The 23,615-nt window shown below is 37.9% G+C and overlaps 1 protein-coding gene across 1 annotated transcript in view; it reads right to left on the reverse strand.

The window, feature by feature from the left end:
* The window catches only part of ST18 (ST18 C2H2C-type zinc finger transcription factor), a 172,793-nt gene that overhangs the window by 46,667 nt on the left and 102,511 nt on the right, over positions 1–23,615 (reverse strand). The window contains exons 5-6 of the mRNA XM_069779327.1: positions 22,924–22,954; positions 3,802–3,992 (exon numbers count right to left, since the gene is read on the reverse strand). Of these exons, the coding sequence (XP_069635428.1) occupies positions 3,802–3,992; positions 22,924–22,954 (222 nt within the window). The remainder of the gene's footprint in view (positions 1–3,801; positions 3,993–22,923; positions 22,955–23,615) is intronic.

Raw genomic sequence — 23,615 nt, forward strand, 5'->3', positions numbered from 1 at the left:
AGACCCTAATTACTTTCCCAGTCACTCCAGATCCATGAAAGACCTTGACTGAAAAAACCTCAATACTTCACAAAGGGCGAGCTCCTGGTCACCATTGCAATTGCCACATTAAGTGATAGATCAGGTCATGCACAGGCAAACAGAAATGGTTGTTATATACAGACTCATAAAGGACTTGTTAAAGACACCACTGAAGTGCATCCTGTCTTTATAAACATCTTTCTTCAGAAGAAAAGCAGCAGCCCAGCAGGTAATAGAGGCTGCATGTAGGAGAGGTTGTCGGTGTGGAAGACAATATGCCTTTTGTATCTCATTTAATTTTTTATAAACATTTCCTCTGACAAGGACACTCAAAAATACATCTCCATCATCTTCCTTTCTGGTAATTATCTCTCTAAAATCAACACTGGCTTGCCAGGATCAAGTAAATATTGCCATAGTAACTAAAAGCATTTTTGGATGAAGGGAAGAATTTAGTCACAACACTAGCCCCTTCAATAATGCTGATTATAGGGTACATTCTTTTGTTGGGATCTATTCAACATAAACTGAAAAATTTAACATTTTACTTCCTAGAAAGGAGGATGAATAAACAAGCACAGACTATTTTATAAGATGTGTCTCTCCTCTCCTGAATCAGAAGAACTCCAGGTTTAAATAATAAATTAAGCATAGTCTAAAATGCAAATGAAGTTTCTCTCAATAACACAGCGAGCTATTAAGAGAAAGTGTAAAGGGTTATGATAATTTTAAAGTATTATGAACTACAGAAAACAAATAAAAGCATTTTCAGTGAATATGTCCAATTCATTGAACTATTCTCTCAATCCACTTAACTACCCACATGTGTACAATAATGATTTATAGACATTATACCTAATTATGCATATTTGGGCTGTGTTAGAGTGCCTAACAAAAGCTCTAGAAAGCAACAATTACCTCTGTTGCTTAGCTACATAGTTTAAAATATTCCTATTAAGTGCAGATTATTGTGGAGGGGAAAAGGGGGACAAAATATGCACATGTGCACCACAATGCATTTCACTTTACTGCTGCCAAACTGTTAGCATTTTGGGTCATTTCCAGTTTACATAATTGTTTGGTTCAACTGTTTGTTATATGTTAAAAGAAAATATTGATTAATTCTTATTCTTCTTCAGAAAATTGGACTCATGCAGGGAGAGGTGGCCTTGTGCACTGTGTGCATAAAGTTGTGTGTTTAAAAAAAATGTCTGTAAACCTTGGTGTAACTTTTTAGCAGCTGGTCTAGCACACACACACGTTGCAGCATTCTGAATAAAGAAGTCTGCTGTCTTTTCACGTCTCAGCAAGTAAGAATGATGATTTTGGCTCTATAACCAACTTGAGTCAAATGGGTATTTATTATTTGTTCTTCTGCCATTTGCAAAATAACAGAATCCCATCAGTGGGTCATTTCAAAATGTAAGACATTCTAGCTTTAAAAGAAATCTCCCACCCTTCAAAGGAAAACAAAACTTGATAATAGTAACAGTTTTTTTCAGTTATTTTTCTGGGGAGAAGAAGAAAAATAAATGCATTATAACAGATTTTTGGTCCTTAAATAATCAGCAATTTTTAAATGCAATGTTTAAAAATTTGTTGTTGAACCAGTCTTAATGGTTCAGCTGTCCCAGCTTTGCTTTTCACTTCTACAGGCTGTAAATTTACTTTAAAAATAATCAAAACTCAGCTTAGTTTACAGTTGCATCAATCCATGAACTGAAGCATTAACTGATCAACAGACAAAAATCATGAGTTCATAATAAGCAATACTACATTAAGAAATTACAAATAAACATACATACCCAGACCAGCTGTATGCTTTAGCTGAAATTTGTTTTGTAGCTGGCAAAATTAATGCAAAGTGGATAGGTTGTATTATCACTGACACAAGCAGGTTGGGAGAAATCTCATTGGTATCAGCTAAATCTTTTGGAAATCAAGTGGTTTTTTTCTTTTAGTGAGGGGCTGAGTGCGAATAGGGTTCCCCTACATTTATATCAATGGACCTGGCCCAACACTTGCCCTTTTTAAAAAAAGGAACCAGTTAAATGACTTAGGTTTATGTGTATATGGCACAAGTTCTACCTTTACACCCATCATAGTACTTTCCCTTCAGTGAGTTCTTCAAGCTGTGCAGAGGACAGACGCAAGGGAAAGAAAAAACACATTACTGAGGGCAGCTCTGGATGACCAGCAACCAGGCTGAATCAATACAAGAAAAAACAGCTAAACCCTATATATCTCAAAAAAAAAAAAAACCCAAACAAAAAAAGCATACAGGAACTCTTACTCAAACAGCTTCCCTTCTGGTGTTAGAAGATAGAAATACTCCTTGCAGGCTGGACAGGCACTGAGAACCATGGAGCTTTTTTCATGATAAATTTAGCTTAGTAATGTCACCCAAAAGACAGAGACATTGGGTATCACCTTGTTAATTAATGTTCTGTTTGAAGAGGGAGCTTCCTTCTAGGCTTTCACACTGATGGGATGGAGATCCCTGGAAGAGACTCCTCCTAGAAGACTTACAAGTGACAACTGGCTGAAATCTTTGTGGTATAGAAATGACACAAATACCTCCGGTAATTTCAGTAAAACCAGGATTTGACTCTTTAATCTGAAAGACAGCCTCCTTCCTCTTCTATGTGTTTTATAGTATTCATATGTATAAAATTTGGGTGTTTTGTTTTGTTTTTGAGGAAATTCTATTTAGAGTGGCTAAAGATGTAAATTCCTAATCTCAGTTCATCATAGAATCATAGAACAGCCCAGGTTGGAAGGGACCTTGAAAGATCACTTGGTCCAAACTTTTGTGGGAAAGGGAACCTAGATGAGATTATCTAGCACCCTGCCCTTCCAAAATATTTGATAAGAAGAAACTGAGTGGAAAATAAATTACCTTTAAACTCCTGTAGCAACAAGCAACTGAGTGGAATAGAAGTTCATTCTGCTTTCATATTATCTATGATTACTAATTTCCCAGTGTCAGATCACATTGCTTTTATCTTGACATTTACTATCCACTGATGACTCCTCCCTTCAAAACAAATGCAGAATATATTCCACTGATATCTTCTAACTTGCCTGATTAACTATTTGTTCAGGACTTCTTAAACAAGTATGTGACAATGAGTTTAGTTTTATATTTTTTGTTCATCTTGAATATATATAAACATGTTAGAAAGAAAAAGCAATAAAGACACACTGTAGCTATATCTTTCTGTCTCCCCATCCTCTTCCATATTTTCCAGCATACACATTGTAAAAGTTTCTATAAATTGTTGGACGTTTGGCTTAGCAGAGTTGGAATAACAAGTATAAAAGTGCTGAGTTTAATAATCGTGTTAAACAGAATACACGTAGCAGTCACACGCATGAAATTGCTTTGCTAAATGTTAAAGTCAACAATGTTTTGCTAAGCATTTTTTTTCTTCCTAAGAGCTCTGTATATTCCAGTGAAAATCTGCTCTTCATAAATGTGTTTTTCTCCATGGTGGGCTTAACCTTGTTCTTTGACAGAGCTAGTGGAGAAGCAGATGCTTCTCCATATCTGAACTGCTGCAGTAGTTGTCTCTCTGTGTGACCTACAAAGCATTTACTAGACCCCAGGAGGAGTTATTGTACAAAATAATTGGAAGTCCGATGTTTAAGCCTGGACAGAAATGCACCATTCCAACTCTGTTAGAAGTCAAACACATTCTGCATCCTTTTTGAAAATACTGTTTCATATCTCCCTTCCTGTGAAATTCAGGTTCAAGCAGAGGCACACTGCCTGACTACCTGGAGTTGAGCTGCTTTCGAGGACACTGATCTCTTCCTGTAAATCCGTCCTGTCTTCATTGTCTTCTTTGCATTCCAAGCTGGGGCTGTAGTGGCGGGGTTTCATTAACAGGGACTTCCTTTTGTTGACGGGAACGCCTGATATCTGTTCTTCGGCTTTTCTCTTCTTAGCCATGGAGCATTTGTAGGCACTGCAATGATCAATCACCAATGATAGAGAAAAAAGTGGGAGAAGTGAGAGGTAAATTGTTTAAAAAATAGCACCATCCTCTAGCTTAATACCAAGTATAAAAGTGAGGACTGACAAAATATTAATTCATTTGCAGTTTCAGCAAGTTCTACTCAATGGATATTTAATTTTAGCTCATGTACTCGAGGTTCAGGGCACAGGCAAGTCCCATTTCTTTTCACTGCTGCCAGAATGTTTGGGGAAAGGGGAATGAGGAGGAAGACAAAACCAAAAAACCCATAACCTAACATGCTTAACCCTACGTAAGCATACACTAATCTAAGCCCTGCTCTGCAGTAAAATAAATACACCTAGGAAAGGATGAACAAAATTGTAGTCTGGGTTGATAATCCAGAGTAACAGCTAAGGGGAAAAATATACTACTAGTTATACTACAACATCCTGAGCCTTGGGCTCCATTACCTTTACATCAGTATGGACATCCAATCACGCACCTTGAGTTCAACCTGTGTGCATAAAACCTGTGCGAAACACACTGTACCTTCAGAACATTATGCAATATGGGTCCCTCTTTCAATATCAGTCCCAGGCGTTGGCTTCATTTCATTAACTCCAGCCATAAATGACTAGTTTAAGCTCTTCTCAGGTCTCTATATAGACTCTGGAAGAAAGGTCCTCCAGAGGGCAATTCATCCCATTTAAAACTAGAACTACCTGATAAAGAGGGTGAGCCATCCCCTGGGAAAGACCTTACCCAGTCTAGATGCCTAACTTTCAGATGACCGACATGAGAAGAGAGTGCAGTATTTTAAAAAGGAAGACTTTTAGCAGATTTTATATACTTCTTTCAGCTCATATAAGATCCACATATTGGTCTGCATATTAATTTGTTTCTACAGATATTTAGCAAAACCTTCGCTGCCATGCAGCTGATCTGTATGGCATACAGATGTCACATCATATGACACCTCAATAAAGAGGCCTGAACCTTCAACCTTCTTTTTTTAACAACTTTTTGTGTAAGTGATTTGGCATGATTTCCTTGCTCTCTCACACACAGTATTCTAAGAAATTTATGTAGTATGAATAATAGTGCTCATATTATATCTGTCAGAGATGAAAAAACTACATATATGAATCTGTGTAATCCACTCAATGGTTTCTCGACCTTAGGCACCCCCAGGGTGCATTACACATCTACACAATGCCCTTAGGTGTTGGATTTTGCATTTGTCTCACTGACTTAGCTGCAAGATTTGCAAAAAATCCATGTATGCAGAGAACTCCTATTGGTTACACATATTACAAGCTCAACAGCATAAATTAATCCTTCCAAGGTATCTTATGTGCACTAAATTGGCTCAGGTTCTGATTGTTTTGGATGAAAGCATATGACTAACTTGAGCTTTTTGTTAAAAAAAAAATACCCATTTTTGGCTAAGCACCTTTTTGGCAACCCATCATTGCAAACATGAAGGACATGGAAATGTGAAGATCTGCATTTTAGGGGGAATGTTAAAATTCTACCATATGCATCTTAAACATAGTAGATATTCTTGATCTTCTGAAAGCTAAAATGCTATGGGCATCAGGAATACTGGATGTTAAGCACTTGCTGTAGTTGAATATATTATGGCTTCTGTGTTATTTCTCTGTTTATGAATAGAGGATAACATGAATATCATATTAAAGGTCAGAATCACAATGGTATAAGCATCCCCTTGGAAATGATGCCCATATAACAGACATCAGGGATGGATGTAGTGTGGACAAATATGCATAATTTATTTCTAAGAAAACACAATCAAGAGTTTCTTAATTCATATTTGTGAATGGCAGTTCATACCACTCACGTTGTTTCAGAAAAATTGAATAAATGACAAATGTTTGAAAGCCCTTCACACATAATTGTTTTTATCAACCAAAACCTTCACTAGGTTTGCTTTTGATCTTTCTCATTTATTTGTCAAGCTTCAAGTTTACCTCCAGTAGCTACTGTGAGAGTGTTTAGGACAAGATGAATTTCCAGTGTTTAATTCCCCTTTGACGAAGCTACAGCTGTTTATTACACAAGCATAATTAATAGATTTTTAGAACAGAAGATCCAATTAGATCATCTAGTATGCCCTCCTGTGCAACACAGGTCACAGAACTTCATCTAGCTCCTCAGCTTTAATCCTGTAATTTGTCTGACTATTGTCTATCTTCCAGTCAAGTTAAGGGAAAACATGGTAAGCTGGTAAGTTGATTGCTGTATTCTTGCTCACTAAGTACAATCTTTTTCTACTAACATAATGTTATAAGCCCACTGCTGGGGGCTGGCATAATAGCTATCAAATATGTTGGGTTTTCACCTGTCCTGGTTTCAGCTGGGATAGAGTTAACTGTCTTCCTAGTAGCTGGTACAGTGCTATGTTTTGAGTTCAGTATGTGAAGAATGTTGATAACACTGATGTTTTCAGTTGTTGCTCAGTAGTGTTTAGACTAGAGTCAAGGATTTTTCAGCTTCTCATGCCCAGCCAGGGCACCTGACCCAAACTGGCCAACAGTGTATTCCATACCATGTGACATCCATCTAGTTTAGGAACTGGGAAGTGGGGGGCAGGGAATCGCCGCTTGGGGACTGGCTGGGTGTCGGTCGGCGGGTGGTGAGCAATTGCCCTGCGCATCATTTGTACATTCCAATCCTTTCATAATTGCTGTTGTCATTTTATTAGTGTTATCATTATCATTAGTAGTTTCTTCTTTTCTGTTCTATTAAACCGTTCTTATCTCAACCCAGGAGTTTTACTTCTTTTCCTGATTTTCTCCCCCATCCCACTGGATGGGGGGGAGTGAGTGAGTGGCTGCGTGGTGCTTAGTTGCTGGCTGGGGTTAAACCACGACATCACCACAACTGTGAAAGACAGTCTAAATCAGATGTTAGCAGACCACTGTCAAGACCAGTGCAGGGGTACTGCTGCCACCTGCCACCTGCAGTTCTGCTCTGGAAAATGAGAGCACAAGAATCCTGCTTGACTGTAACCACCAGAGTTTACAGCAGTAAATCAAAAGCTGTTGCATCAATGTCAGGACAGGCCCACAATGTCAGAAGGCCCACAAATCTGCCTGGAAGCATGTTGCTCATGTTAGAAAGTTTCTCCTCTATGAAAGACTGATGCATTAGCTTGTCCTTATCATATCTTTTTCTGTACGTGAGTGGCCACTCACCCAGATTTCCTCTATAGTTCCCATCATTTTAAAATACGTGATTATGGAAGGAGGCCTGCATGGTTGAACAAGGAGCTCCTGGACAAACTCAAACACAAAATGGAAGCCTACAGAGGGTGGAAGCAAGGACAAGTAGCCTGGGAGGAATAGAGAGAGATTGTCCAAGTTGACAAGGATCCGCTTAGGAAAGCTAAAGCCCTGAAAGAATTAAATCTGGCCAGGGATGTCAAAGGAAACAAGAAAAGCTTCTGTAGGTACGTTGGTGATAACAGGAAGACTAGGGAAAATGTAGGCCTTCTCTGGAAGGGAACAGGAGAGCTGATTGCTCAGGACATAGAGAAGACTGAGGTACTCAACAACTTTTTTGCCTCAGTCTACACCGGCAAGTGCTCCAGTCACACCACCCAAGTTGCAGAAGGCAGAGGCAGGGACTGGGAGAATGAAGAACTGCCCACTGTAGGAGAAGATCAGATTTGAGACCGTCTAAGGAACCTGAAGGTGCACAAGTCCAGGGGACCTGATGAGTTGCATCCACAGGTCCTGAGGGAACTGGTGGATGAAGTGTCTAAGCCAATATCCATCATATTCAAGAAGTTGTGGCAGTCCAGGGAAATTCCATCTGAATGGAAACAGGGAAACATAACCCCCATTTTTAAAAAGGAAAAAAAAGAAGACCCGGGGAACTACAGAACAGTCAGTCTTGCCTCTGTGCTGGCAAGATCGTGGAGCAGATCCTCCTGGAAACTATGCTAAGGCACATGGAAAATAAAGAGGTGATTGGTGACAGCCAACAAAGCTTCACTAAAGTCAAGTCATGCCTGACAAATTTAGTGGGCTTTTACAATAGGGTTACAGCATTGGTGGATAAGGGAAGAGCAACTGACATCGTCTACCTGGACTTTTCAAAGCATTTGACACTGTCCCACACAATATCGTTGTCTTTACATTGGAGAGACATGGATTTGACAGATGGAGCACTCGGTGGATAAGAAATTGGCTGGATGGTCTCACTCAAAGAGTTGCAGTCAATGGCTTGATGTCCAAGTGGAGACCAGAGATGAGTGGTGTTCCTCAGGGGTCGGTATTGGGACCGGTGCTGTTAACATCTTTGTCGGTGACATGGACAGTGGAATTGAGTGCACCCTCAGCAAGTTTGCTGATGACACCAAGCTGTGTGGTGCAGTCAACATGCTGGAGGGAAGGGATGCCATCCAGAGGGACCTTGACAGGCTTGAGAGGTGGGCCTCTGTGAACATCATGAGGCTCAGCAAGGCCAAGTGCAAGGTCCTGCACATGGGTCGGGGCAAACTCAAGCACAAATACAGGCTGGGCAGAGAATGGATTGAGAGCAGCCCTGAGGAGAAGGACTTGGAGGTGTTGGTTGACGAGAAGCTCAACATGACAACCCAGAAAGCCAACCGTATCCTGGTTTGCATCAAAAGAAGTGTGACCAGCAGGTTGAAGGAGGTGATTCTGTCCATTTGCTCTTGTGAGACCCCACCTGGAGTACTGTGTTCAGCGCTGGGGCGTCCAACATAAGAAGGTCATGGACCTGTTGGAGTGAGTCCAGAGGAGGGCCATGAAGTTGATCAGAGGGCTGGAGCACCTCTCCTATGAAGACAAGCTGAGAGAGTTGGGGTTGTTCAGTTGGAGAAGAGAAGGCTCTGGGAAGACCTTAAAGCAGCCTTCCAGTACCTAAAGGGGCCTACAAGAAAGCTGGAGAGGAACTTTTTACAAGGGCATGTAGTGATAGGACAAGGGGTAATGGCTTTAAACTGAAAGAGGGGAGATTTAGATTAGATGTAAGGAAGAAGTTCTTTACTGTGAGGGTGGTGAGGCACTGGAACAGGTTGCCCAGAGAAGTTGTGGATGCCCCATCCCTGGAAGTGTTCCAGGCGAGGCTGGATGGGGCTTTGAGCAACCTGGACTGGTGGAAGGTGTCCCTGCCTGTGGCAGGGGTGTTGGAACTAGATGATCTTTAAGGTACCTTCCAACCCAAACCATTCGATGATTCTATGATTCTATGAGATTCAACTTTAAGTAAAATCATTCCTGACACCTTCCACTCTGATTATAGGAAGGTGACAAAATGCAGGTTTTGCTTCTTTCCTACGAAGTGCAAATTGCTCTCCATAGGCCAGGAAGACATTTTTCAACTCCAGCAGAATATACTCTTGCTTTTGCTGGTTACTTTTTAAACGGATGGGATTGAGTTTTAACTGAAACCTCTTAGTTTGCAAGAGACAGTTTAAAGATTGATCATGTACCTTCTTTTTTACCTTACAGTGCTTAAAATTAAAAATTAAAATTAAAACTGAAAAAACAACTTCAGAAATGGTAGTCTTTTCAAGTACTTACACATGATTTGCTAAGTATTTAATAATGGTCACTGGGAATTTAACTACTATGAAAAGAATATATTTATGCCTTTGTAACATTCATGGCATGTTGATTTCACTTTGGTCTTTAAAAGTTTCTATTTGTCTCTTTTCCTTATATACATTCACACATACACACACATGTACATTAGCACAGATTTGTCAAGCTCTAGTTTGTCAAATGGTAAACCTATAATTTAGCTTCTCTATTACTCATCTCATAAATTCAATGTCTAATAGTTTTGTTGCTATTTATCAATGGCCTGCTTGTTGTCATGGAACACTGATTCAGCTGTCAAGGTTATTTGGTAATCTGAGGCTCATAAAACAGGAGAAGCTCTTTTTGTTATGAGCCCAAAGCCAATACATGGGGTTTTTTTTCCCCAATTTAACTGTACTTTAATTTTATGAATAATAAGTCATTTTAGTACTACCTATAATGAGCAGATTTTTTATTATTGTTATTTTTTTAGTCAAGAACTCAGTTACCAAAACCAGTCTTGTGTCAGTTATCATGGTGTGAGTCAAAAGGTTAAAATCTAAGACATGTATGACCTCATTGCATGTGTTGAAACCCCCCCCCGATAAATCTTTCATATGTATTTCATACCTAAATACTTTGGGGGGAAATTTACTTGGTCCTTCTCTTTCCTTTATTTGTCTTCAGAACATATCTTGCAGACACTGGTAGTATACAGGCAGAACAATGCATTGGCTCCCCACCACACACCAATGCCTCAGAAGAGAGAGAGGTTTTATGGAGTCCTAACCATATACAGCTTTTCCTACTGCTAAAAATTGTCATTGCTGTCTTTGTTTGTAATTGGTTCATCTAAGTAAGTGACGTGTTTGTCAAGCCTTTAACCTGACCTTTAACCACTTTGTAGCCAGCATGGATTTTTTGCTGTTAATCTGCTGGCAAGACTTCTAGATCTCAAGACTTTTTTCTTATTCACATCAGCCTGCAGATTGGTAAAGCATGATAACAGAGCGATGAATTGCAATAGTGGGTAAAACAAGGGGTATGTTCAGCCTGTCAGCTGGTGTTTACTAATGCCTGTAATGGATGCCATGTAAAATAATAAGAACAGAACACACTGCATCTCATGTATATTCCTTAGCTTCAAGAGAGAAAAGAAATGTATTTGAATATCAAGGCACTTACATTTATTGTCTAATGTTATTTAAGGAGCCCACTCCTCATGTGAGTTTGTGCAAGAATAATTAGAGGAACATTTTAGTAGTGGAGAAAATAATTGTAAATTCTTAACCTGCATTGCCTTTTGACTGTTTGCTTAACTATACTACAAAAGTAAGTGTTAGACTATTGAATTACAGTTAAAGGAGACATCATCTTCTGATCTGCAGAACCATTTTAAAATCACACCAGTAGTTATAAGGAGAAGGTTAGCCTAACTACTTCTTAATCATATTGTGATTAAAGACATTTCCAGAGGCTTTAGGCCTTGATCAGATTTTGTTCACAAACTTGCAGATACCCTAGGACATTGTCAAAGTCCAATACTACATTTTCCTTACAGGAGAGAAAAGTTGGTATTTGAAAATTCAGGGACATGTGCCACTCACAGATGAACCAGTAGCTTACAAACGTCTGTCATGGTTGGGCTTTCTTCTAAGAATTTTAAGACTGCACTGAATCAGAAGTACCTAAAAGGAACAGAAATTCTGAGTGTCTCCCAATCTTAGTCCTCTTCTATGTCAGCTTGTTCTCTAAGAAACAAATGAGCCGAATTCTGTCTAACTCTTTAGCACAATGGCTTCCAAAGTTTTAGGCTATAGCTGAAAGTATCTGATCCCCCAAAATCACACAAAAATCTGAGCTCCTCAAAAGCTGATGATGAACAGGAGAAATTACTAGCACTGGATACAGAAAGGGAATGATCTGCTCCTGGGATGGATTGCATGTCAGTTGAAATGACATTCATGTTATTATTTACATCAACCATGAATGCTGGAGGTTCATGAGAGGAGCTGGAATGTCAGAGTCCAAAGAAAGAGGGCATTGATAGTCTGATCACTGCAGCTGAAAAAACCCAAATGAGTGCTGTTAATTATAGCAACTTCAGATGGACAACAGTGGTTGGAGAGCAAGGTGGAGAGTGACTGTGACTCAATTGTTTGTCTTCAGGTTAAGACAGTCAGATTTATGTTCCATTTCCTTAACTAACTCTCATTGTTTGCAAAGAACGCATGTAAATTTTATAGCTCAGTGGAAGTGAGAGTGACAGTGTTCTCAGCTCAGGTTGCTCTGAAAATGAGAACAGACAGAATGGTGGTATTAACACGCTGTCTCATCATGGCCAGAAGTTGGAGTCTCCACAGAAAGACTGAAAATCCTCAGCATCAGTCAGGTCTGCAAGAACTATTTAGCATCTAAGGACTAGGGTGGTGTTTCCAATGCCATGAAATTATTTACTGAATATGAAAGAATTCACATAATCTAACTATATACAAATCCTAGATTCAGAAAACTAGATAGAAGTTACTTTTAAGAGACATTGATTAGTCATGGATTTTATACATGGAGAGAAAAGAATGTTTTCTAAAAAGAAGAAAGTAAAATGCATCACTTCGGACTTTGGATACGGGAATATAAAATCTACAAGGTTTATGACCTTGGAAAAAAGACAACTAAACAGTAATTCTGTTTACTGTGTTCCATTCTAAAATGTGTATAGGTGCTAGATGCAAAACTAAGCAAAGTCTTTCAAAGGACATAAAGAAAATTACTTGTGTATTAAATAAGGACTTCTTGATCAATCCCCCCCCCCCCCCTTTTTTCTTAAGGAAGGTATTTGATGAGATGCTTTTCATTCGTGAGAAAGGTAGTTCAAGAGAAGGCTCTAATGGCTTCACCCCTTCTCTGTACCCTTCAATTCTCATTCTTAGAAAGATCTGTAAGTTTTACAATATCTTCTATCTATCTTGTCTGCTGTATAGACTACATACATTCTCGGGATTTCTAGAGCACTGTATTCTGATGCTCCATCCTGCAATGTACTTCCCATTTCCAAACATTGTTCTACTCAGTTGGATATGCAAGTATGCTTACAGGTGTTTTGTAAATCCATGGATTTCTCCCTGAATAGTGGAACGTGCTGGAGCATGGGTTAAATGAAATGACCATTCTACCTACCTAAAAAAGTAAAAGTGATTTGTGAATTATCAAGTGTGGGAAAATTGCACATGTCCAGAAACAACTGCTTGCTTTACAGGTTATCGATGACAACAAACTGACTAGCTGAACAACTTCAAGGAGTAAGCCTGTGCAACTGAGAAAATTGTAATCAAGGGTTGAGTTACAGTTCATTGGAAGTTGAAGATTGAGTTAAACAAACAAACAAGTTTCTAATTGTTTTAAATAATTCTTATAATTATTAAAATATATTCAAACATTATGCCAATGAATGGCTATATCTGAAAATATTAAAAAAAGGCCATTTGTTAACAGAACTCTGATGTAAGTTTTTACGGATGAAATTTTGGAGGCTAGTCCAGGAAAGGAGCACTGAGTTCTCATCACCGACAAGAAGCTTAACATGTATTTGCCCTGATTGTTAAATTGGAGTCAGAGTTATTGACATTGATGTTTTCTTGTATTTTATAAAGTAAACTGAGCCACCGTAACTTTTAGGTAATCTGTAATATTTGAACTCAATGACTGAGTGTGTTTTATTTCACTGATTCGGCCTAGGTAATGAAAAATAATCTGGAAAATAGCTCCAGCTGGGAATTCCTGAAAAAGCATTTGGGAGAGAATTCATCAAGTAAAAGTAATTTCCTTCCATCAGCATTTTTAAGCATTAAAATGGTAAGAACTTAAACCAATAAAATGTGTTGAAAAAAATTGCTCACCATTTGGACCCTGTTAATTGGCTGTAATAGAAGCTCAGAACTTGTGCGACTTACTGCAATGATAATTAAAGAAAATCTGACTGTTTCTCATTTTTTGACATCACACACAACACAAAAAGTGTATTTCACCTCTTTCTAAGAAACCCGTACACTTGGCTTACAAGTTGTATCTGTGAAAGGGACAGAGGCTTTTCCTGTGCACTGTAGCAATCATCCTAGGGTTAAAAGGCCTTCTACAAATAGAAAAGTTTACTGCCATACACAGGCAATGCTCTTTTTCTAAAATGCCAGAGTTGTGAGAAGTTCAGTCCAGGGCTGAAACAAGATGAAAGGAATGCACATGAGGTATATATGGGAAGAAAGATAAAAGGGAAATTCACATTTATGAACACTAATATAGAGCAAAATAAGCTCAGTAACTTGGGGGTATTAAAGTGTCTGTCTATATACACAAATGAAAGGTTTAGCTATGAAAAAAGGAACAGAACTGGACAGATAATAATGTGGAGAAAATATGGTATCATAACTGAAAGCTGGCTGGAGCATGACATTAAAAGATATATTTTATTTAAAAAAGACATATAAGAAAAGCAAAGGAGCTGCCATAGCCTTGTTGGTGAAAGAGGATTTATTAGCCCCCATAAGAAGAGGCTGGGGAGAAATGGGTAATGGTGTTGTGTCATTATGTACTGAGCTTGGAGATGTTTCAGACAGTAAACTAAATGTTATAGGCCACCTGACCAAAAAGAACAACTGGACTGTGAAATGATTGAGCAAATAAAAAGAAGCATGTAAAAAGAGTGGAGCAATGGTAAGTCAGCAATAACATAGGAAAAGGCACACGGTTATGGAGAAATCTACCCATGCCTCAAGCTCACTGTGATGCCTGAGGCTAAAGGACAACTATTTCAGGCTGCAATAGGCTCATGAAATGACTTTTTTTTTAAAAAAAACCCACCCTCTTTTTCTTTTTCTTTTTTTTAAACTTTAGTTTACTATTTTAGCAGAGTTCTCCCCACAAGAAAGGCAACTCAGAGAAGGACAGCACAGATTTAAATTATTTTCTCTGGTTTTCTTGTTTTCAGTTTACAGGCTTGTAGGATCATGAGAATATTCAGATCATATAAAAAATAACACATATAAAACCCCTAATTGAAATACTGTGTTAATGAAATGGATGACTTCACGGTGTCTATAGCTCACAGATCAAGGACTCTACATGGCTAGAGTTATATATTTGGACCCTTTTCTAAAAGGTAAGTTATTTTTAGTAAAAGCCAGTTTGGAGGAAACTTAATTTTTTTGTTGCGTGGAGCTCAAGAAGTTCTTAAACTCAGCAATATGAATGAATGCCCAAGATCTGGGCCAAATCCAGCCTCCCTAGCCTCTTTTTCATTTACTCACTCAATCTGTCCAGGTTCAGTAGGTCAATAAATTCCAGTGGGACCCAAGCCAAGAATTTGGCTTAGAATGGATTAAGTTTCTAGGCAAATCTACAGATCATCCACACAACCTTTGCATCCAGAAAGCCTTGCATGTGAGTGGTCAGCCTGCTAACACTAGTAAATGCTTAAATAAAAAGCATACTGGTAACAACAACCTGGTTAGAGAAGACATAAAGAAGATAAGTTGTTGGTTTGTTGGGTTTTTTTGACAACAGACAATGGGACTGTAAGCAATTCATTGTCAGGAGCCAGTACCTCCCTTTAATTTAGCAGGAGGTCCCATGGCTGCATTCTTTTCCTTTCCTTGCTATCTCCAGGCTGTCCACAGTCTGTTTCGGCTTGCTTTTGCTTGGCTGAATCCACCCTTAGCATCAGTCAGTCAGAGCAATTCAGCCAGCCATAATATTTAACTCATGATTGATATATATGAGGCAGACGTCACCGGTTGGCATTTCAATTTCTATATGGCTTGTGGTCATCTACAGAGGAAAGATCTGCCATAAGAGGAAACAACCATTTGGGGCTATAATGTTCTGATGCATTCTGTCACACAACAGAAGGTATTAAGGCACATGCATCTCTAAATTCCTGTGTAGGGTTGGGAGGATAACGTTTACCGTGTTCTGATAAACACAGAAGTTGTGATGGGGAAGACAACAACTCCTGTAATACATTAAATAATGTACAAGTTTTAGTTCAAGGCAAGGAACATTCTAACATGCAACAAGCTCTCAGGTAGGAAAAAAATTAAAATAACTATCTGCCAGTCTAGCAGCCACAGTTAAAGTTAGGTGGATTTGACATGTATTATAAAACTATTACAGAAAAGCATACATTGAAACTAATTAATCATTGCTTTTTAAATATATATTAAGTGGAGGCTTTAAGTAGAAAAATTGTAAACCCACAATCAAATAAAATAACAAAGAGAAAAGAGACACTGAGACTGCAGGTGTTGGCTAGAAATGAACATGGTAGACATAAAAGAGGCCTACAATACACTAGAAACTTATCTAATGCATTTGTTATTGAAGAAAGCTATAAAAGTCACCTATAAAGCACATGCACATAAAATGTCAACTAAAGCAAACTAAAATGGAAATCTGAACATGAAATATAACTTTTAAATGTTTTAAATATATCCAGGAGGAAAAGGTAGAGGTCATAGTGCATACATCAGAAGGTCTTAGTATCTACAGGAATTAGGTAAATGATTCATTATAATTAACAACTCCAACCACAGGTGTCTCAAAAGGAGTATGAGATACAGTTCCTATTTCAACCATCTTAGTGGTTATTCAGAACAGTTCACTAAATAGTTAAGTCAAATAACCGTCAGCCTCAAGGTTACCTGCAAAATGTGAGTCATTACTTGTGGTCACCCAGAACTATAAGGTATTATTTCTCTTCACAGAAACAATGACAATGTTTTTAAGAGTGAAAATTCTTATTACCTTTTATAATCTCATTCAAAGAATGACATTTTAATGGAAAAAAAAAATGTTTAATCTGATGTTCTCTATACACCAGTACCAAACATTTTATGCAGGCCTTAACTTACTCACAAGAATGTTTGAAAGTAGAAAACTTGAGGTGGAAGATGTTTGAATTTTTAATTTCTTTCTGTGTTTATTTATTTCTTGTTTACCATTTCTTGGTTACTGGTTTAACAGTACTGAAAGAACAACCTGTTTCTGAAGTATGAAAGCATATGAAACTACAAAAAAAGGCAAAAAGCTTGAGGTCTATCAACTCATCAGAGCTCTAGGAAAGGGAGAAGAGAAGAGAAGAGAGGAGAGGAGAGGAGAGGAGAGGAGAGGGGAGGCAGAATAAAGGCAGAGGAGGAATGACAGCACTGTAGATTTCATAATTTGATGGCTAATTAGAGGGGGACTAGAAGAAGGAGGAGGAAACAAGGGAGGAACTTAGACATGACAAACCTATAAAATTGGTTGTCATTACAATTTATGTTAATGTTTGTTTTATTAGTTATGATGAGAATGGTTGACATACAGGATATAATAATAAGGATAGGTGAATTCTAGCACTATTATTTTATTAGTTCTGTGACCAGCATATACTTACCGTTGCCTCACAGTAAACTGCACCATGTACTGATTGTTTAGTGCTTGTTTATGCTTGATTGTTCAATGTTTTCTATCAAACATCAATTACAAAATAATTTTTCCTTAGCATAAAACATAGATTTCCACGGATTCTTTGAGGACAGTACTGACTAGCATGCTAGCCTGAATTCCTTAAGAACCTAACAGTGTTGTCAGAAAAGAATAAGAAATGAAAAAGATTTAGGGAATTTAAGAAAGTATGACTGATGACAACATGACAGACTTGATTATACCAAAAATCATGGAGTAAGAGGCAGAGGTTAATATTTTCAAAGCCCAATAACCATTTTAGTTTCTACAGTGGCTAGGGCAGGGAGGAAGTTTGTTTTCCAAGCTAGAGAGCAGTCAGTAGATACTCTTAACCCATCATTCTGTTACCAGACCTTGGGAATAGGTACTCTTAAGATTAATGCCCGTTGTTTAATTTAGATCAGTTATCAATAGAAACAGCATGATGGAGATCTTTGTCTCAGGTGAAATGACTAATCTAGATGTATCATGGAGAAATATTTAAATGACAAGGTGGCACGACTCTATCCCAGCCAGTTACCATCAGAGTGAATGCTAGTGAGGAGAGCTGGGAATGTATGCTGTCAACACCCAATCTTCAATTGTAAAAAAAGACTTTTTGTCAAGCTCAGACATATCTGCACAAAACCAGGATAAATATCCTGGCAGTAGATATAACTATTGACCATCTTCATTTAGCAGTTACTACTAAGTCTATCTGGACTTAGGGACACACTTTGTTTCACCAAAGCACGTTAAGGACTGCGAGGGTCCCACACTCTCTGCCAGTGGGAGACAGATGAGTCACCAGGAAATGCAAGAGTCCACTTCAGTTTTATTCCAAATGTGTTTATTCAGGATTATGATAAATGTGCTTTTTCCCAGCAGTTTTCAGAAAACCAGAGTCTATGACCAACTCCTATGGAAACAGAAGCCAAGCCCAGAGGAGAAACCCGACAGTTTTCCAGATGCAGGCTAGGAACAAACAGTTTTCTCAGTCTCTGTCTTACTTTTAAGCAGTGTTATGGGATAAGAGTACTGTGAAGGTGATAGCTACGCAAATCAGTCATAATCTCAGTTCTTACTGAGGGACACTTTTGGGCCTTTTTATGTGATTTTTTTTCATGTGCCCACTTCCATCATCTAAATACTGTTTTCACCTCTTTCTCAAGTCATCTGCCAGACTACTGCTTTCTTTTCATACCTTACTTCTTAAAAACCTGCTTATTTTATGAAGCTCAGAAAGACTTACCAATGAATCATTCCTTTCTAAATGCAGCTTGGCACGCACAGCCCTTTTCTTTCATGCCACGAACTTTTCCTGAGTGGCCAAATTATCTCCTATCTTACCAAACTGTCTACCTTCATTCTATTACTTTCTGAAGCTACAGTTCAGGTATAACTGGATACATATCACCTACCAGTACTTAGAAGAAACCAACAAAATATTCAGTATTGTAGTATAAGTAATAACGACTTCAGCAAAATACTTTTTAGTATGCTGTCAATACTGTTACTTGTAGGGTTCAGTTATAGGGAATTTAGTTATTGGGCCTAAAAGTAGCTCATGGTCACAGGAGCGTTCCAGACGCTTTTAGAAGGCCTTGAACAGAATAAACAAGAAGATAGAAAAAGAAAGATCCTAATTAGAAAAACACAGGTGCACATTCCACGATAAAGGGAACTTGGCACAAACAACCTCAGTTCAGGGGCTTCTCTCGACCAATTGGACTAAGACAAGTCTTGCATGCTCTAACATAGCCAATTATGTCCTGTGTTTATGCGCGTGTACAAAGTGAGTATAACTAACTTTATCTTATGTTTGTGCGCGTGGACAGTATTGATGTAACCAATCACCGCTTATGCTTGTGCGCGTGGACACCAAATGCTTGCATGCAGCAGCCAATCAAAGCTTCTAAACAACTTAGAGAATTGTATAAAAATGATCAGCTAAGCTCAATAAAGTGGCAACTCTAATCATCTAATTGGTGTTCGATCGTCCAGGCCCCACACGGAATAATCCCTAAACCCTACAGTTACTTACCTTGACATACCTCTTAAACATTTTGGATAAAGTTAAGGAGTACATTTCAGTAACATAAACGTTGTGAAATACTTCAGTACCATTGATTGCAGGGTTGCTTTGCTGGCTTCTCACCCTCCTAATCAAGAGACAGCAGCAAAGGGTGAAGTGTCCAGTTACTCCTTCTATCAAAGAGGCATCCAGACAGCTCTGCTCTGTTATTTCTCTCTCTGCTAAAGCATTCAAGATACTCATGTCTCTACACATTCACAATGAACAGTTCAACTTATCTTAATATCTTAAAAGGTTCACAACATCTGGAACGAGAGTTCCAGATAAAAAGTAACTTTCCTCACTTTTGAAGAAATGGTCCTTTTGAAGTGATCCAACACTACAGAGAGTAGGGAGAAGTGTAACTATTCTCATCAAAGAGCAGGACTGTTCTGCATGACCTGAAACACCAGTGCCTTGTGGAGTCTTCATTAATCATTAGTGACAGAAGCCAGAAAGACTTGGTTTCACCTGTATCTAACCCAGAAAAGGTACCCTTTCTGTTCAGATATGGACTTAGCCAAACTGATCTATGCTTTTGTAATCCCATGCTTGGATTGATCCAATTTGCTCTTCCTTGGTCTGACCCAGATGCCACTCCATAACCTACAGATGGTTCATCGTACTGTATCCCATCTGTTAAATAGAACAGAGTAATGAGAATGCATCACACCAATATTCCTCACTTCCCTTTGGTTTTCATTCTAATCCTGAACACAGCTGAAGGTCCTGGTCCTTTCAGTGGTCCATGACTAAATCATCTGAGAAGACCTCTTCTTTCTGCTTCTTGCAGAAGATGGATACAACAGAGTTGTTATGTCCCAAAGGTGTCAGATTCAAACTGGAATGTATGGGACAGACTTCTCCTGGCTTCAGCACTCACATCTACCACATATTGTGTTTGCTATATTTAGGTTGTAATAAAAGATTCATCTCTTCCTCTGGGTAGTTTAGCTACCAATGAAATCACCACAGAACTACATTCCTAAATGAAAAATTAATCCATGTTGTTCATAAGTAACTAATTAAGACTGGAAGGAGAAACAGTTCTGTTTTGAAGGACTTCTTAAGCTGAGCATATTATGCTTTAACACTACAGCATATACAGTAGATATAGTAAAAAAAAAAAGTCTTATAAATCTGAACTAATAACAGCAGAATTAATAATATTCATGTATAAAGAAAAGTACTTATATGATACTGAAATTTGGGATTCCTTAAGGAGTACAATTACATGAAATCGGTGCAAGTTTGACACTTAAATAGGAGTTGTGTATAGGTGGTCAGTAGCTAGAAGAAAAGTACTGTCCTCTGAACACTCAGCACAGTGCAAGAGAATTTTTAGTTATTTTACTAAACAGAAAAAAAATTAAACCCAAACTTGTCCCTTAAGGTGATGTTTTTCTGAAAATATATTTTTTTATGCATAAGGGTTGTTCTATTTCTCAGGAAAAGATGAGTAATAGCAAAATCGTTAGTCAGATTTCTGGGTGAAACCTTGGCTTTCTTGAAATCAATAGATTTTTTGGCATTGAATGCCATTAAACAAAAATGCAACCCCTGAAATTTAGAAGAGAGAAATTTTCATGCATTATTGAATCTAATTGGTGATTGCAACTCTTTGTTTTGCTTTTAATTTATTTCATTCTCTACTTTATGAAACACAACTTGCAGAATAAGAAAAGGCTAACAAATGCTCTAGAACCAATCAATGTTATGAAACTAATAATAATACAATATGAGCATGTAAGCTTATGTAGTGCCTTTCATGTAGAAGTATCCCAAGGCACTTTGTAACAGAAACTCAATAAGGAGTGCAAAAGTGCTTTGTCAGATAGGATAAGCCAGGGGAAAAGGAGAAATTAATTAAGCATGGATTTAAATTTCTCAGCCAACACAGCATTTAGAACCTTGGTCAGAAAAGACAGTGGTTCCAATATCTGTATCCAGGGAACAGAGCAGACTATTTCAGTCTTTAATTCTTGAGGAACGTTCAATAGTTTTTTCCACAATAATATGGGTATGAGTAATAGGAATGCAGTTCATAGGCTACATTTCCAAAAGGCAGCATCTGCCTCTCTTCCTCTAGTTTTTCATAAACAAACAGGTTCATAAAAGTTGATCACCTGACTTGCATGCCAGTAAAGCCACTTGACTATGGAGACGCCCAACATTGAATTTGGTACTGTAGAAATCACAAATACCAAGTTAAGGACTGGGCAATGGCTTTATTGGCTGTTTAACTCACTGTTTTAAATGAATGTATGTTTCCTTATGGAGGTAGTCCACACCTCTGACAGACAGAGTAATCTGTTACACAGTAGTTCCTAAGTTAGCATGTATTTCACAGGGAAAAGCAAAATTACTTGGGTAAAGCTATTGTAATCGATAATGCATAAATTACAGCTTCCCTGATGTTGTAGAAACTTGCACATCCTCTATTTTTGAAACATTTTTCTCTTAGGAACACATGGACCATCCTCATTTTTGGATGACTGCCTCTTCGGATTAATGCATCCTTCTGGTGCATAAATTAGGGATGCACAGAGGAAAAAGGAGAAGCACTAAATCTCAGGAAACTGAAGCCATACAGAAAAATGAGATTCACAGCAGAGCTGAATGAGTGACTCACCATGAATAATTTATCCCAAAAGTTAGCCCCCACTTTTGTTTACACAATATCTATAAGAAGCTTATAATTGCCTCAGTTTTATTATAAACCAAAACATTAAAATATTGCTTGTCTTCACTGCAGATAACTTCCTGTAAATATTTCATGTCCTATCTTAAGAGAGAGTGGCACTTCGATTGATCAAATAAATCACATGATGATGTTTCTGTTCCCTAGATGGGTGAACCCACAAGCATGTACTTCAGATGCCTGCTGTGGTTAAGAAAGCAGCTCAGTAGCATGTGATGAAAAGTTAATTTAAGAAGGTTTTGCAAAAATGTTTTCAGTATTTATATTGCAGCTGTAACCCATTGTAATTCTGAGTCATAACTCTAGGAATTTGCAGCTACCTGTAAATATTTTCCTTGGGGGACATGAAGAGTGGACTTGTACCAGAGAAAACTTGAATTTGATGGTACATGTTCTTTTTTGAAGATTTGGTACTGAATAATATGCCAGTCTTTCCAGAGTTTGTTCTAAGATCTTGGACCAGTTATTAGGAGTTGGTGCACTCATTAGTAAGATTAAAGTAATAATGTAAAAATTTTACTACATTATTTGTGATCCAAAATATCCTTGTACAATTTATGGCTTTGAATGGACTGCCACACTTTATGCAAATTTGAAAAGAACTCTCTGCTGCTCCAATAAAACATGAAACGTCAGCAAGTACTTGAGGAAGAATGAGCCATTAGTGCATTTAAAACTTACAGTAGTTTACAGAGACTATAGGTTTTATAAAATCCATCTACAAAAACTTATAAATGTTAGTCTCTCTTAGAATGTTCAGATGTTGAAATATTATAATATTTATTACAGGAAAAAGAAGACTGAAGACTGATCAGAAACTATACTCTTTTGTTGTGTGCCCTGACACAGGCTGAAGATAAAGACAGTATACCAGGATCCTGCCCACTTTGCATGACTTTTGATTATGTTTGCATAATTATTGCTAATATTTTGCGCTTTTTTTGATATATTAAAAAAGTGAATCTGCATCAAGTACCCTTTGTCAGATCTATGCTAAATCTATACATAATGCATCATTTGCTGGATTCTCTATTTTATAGCAATACCATTGGTATGAATTTATCAAAATAATCAAAAGATAAAACTGAAAAAATAAACAATGTGGGTTCTTACCTGAGCTCTTGAGCTATAGAGTCCACTTGAACTGTTAATAAAAGCAGGAAAGAATGAATTAGTTTACACTTCAAGACTTGTGCTTTCTGCAACATTGCACCTGCCTATCTGTGATGACAGAGGAGTGGCTATCAAAACACAGGTGATTATTTCATGCTACCCACAGGACTGTAGCTACTAGTGGCAACTGTTAACTGAACGTATAATTCACACAGTGATTATAGGATGCATAAAACCTGGAGTATGATGTTGAGTGGAACAATAATAAAAATAACAAGAAAAAACAAAAGTAAAAGAGAAGGCACTTGTTTTTATTGAAAATAGAATGAAAAATGTCTGCTTTTTCTGAATTTTAATTCAATTTGGGAATGACGAAGGCTGGTGTTTACAAATACAAATACCCACACAAGGATATACAGCATATTGACAAAGCCAACAGGTGGTTCTAAGGATTACTCATATGGCACAGACAACTTTTGTTGTTTCCACTTCTGGGAAAATGTTCCAGATATATTAATTCTTATAGAGGTGTGTGGATGTGTATAAGAAAATCCAGAGAAAGAAAATCCATAAGTTTTAAAAATGTGTTACTAGCTTTTTGAGTGAAATGGGTGTGAATCCCCTATTAAATACAAGTAAAGTCTTCTAAGCCAGCCAGACTGTTTTAACTTACAGTCCCGACCAACAAAGAC

Source organism: Haliaeetus albicilla, chromosome 3, assembly GCF_947461875.1.
Source record: "Haliaeetus albicilla chromosome 3, bHalAlb1.1, whole genome shotgun sequence".
Lineage (NCBI taxonomy): Eukaryota > Metazoa > Chordata > Aves > Accipitriformes > Accipitridae > Haliaeetus > Haliaeetus albicilla.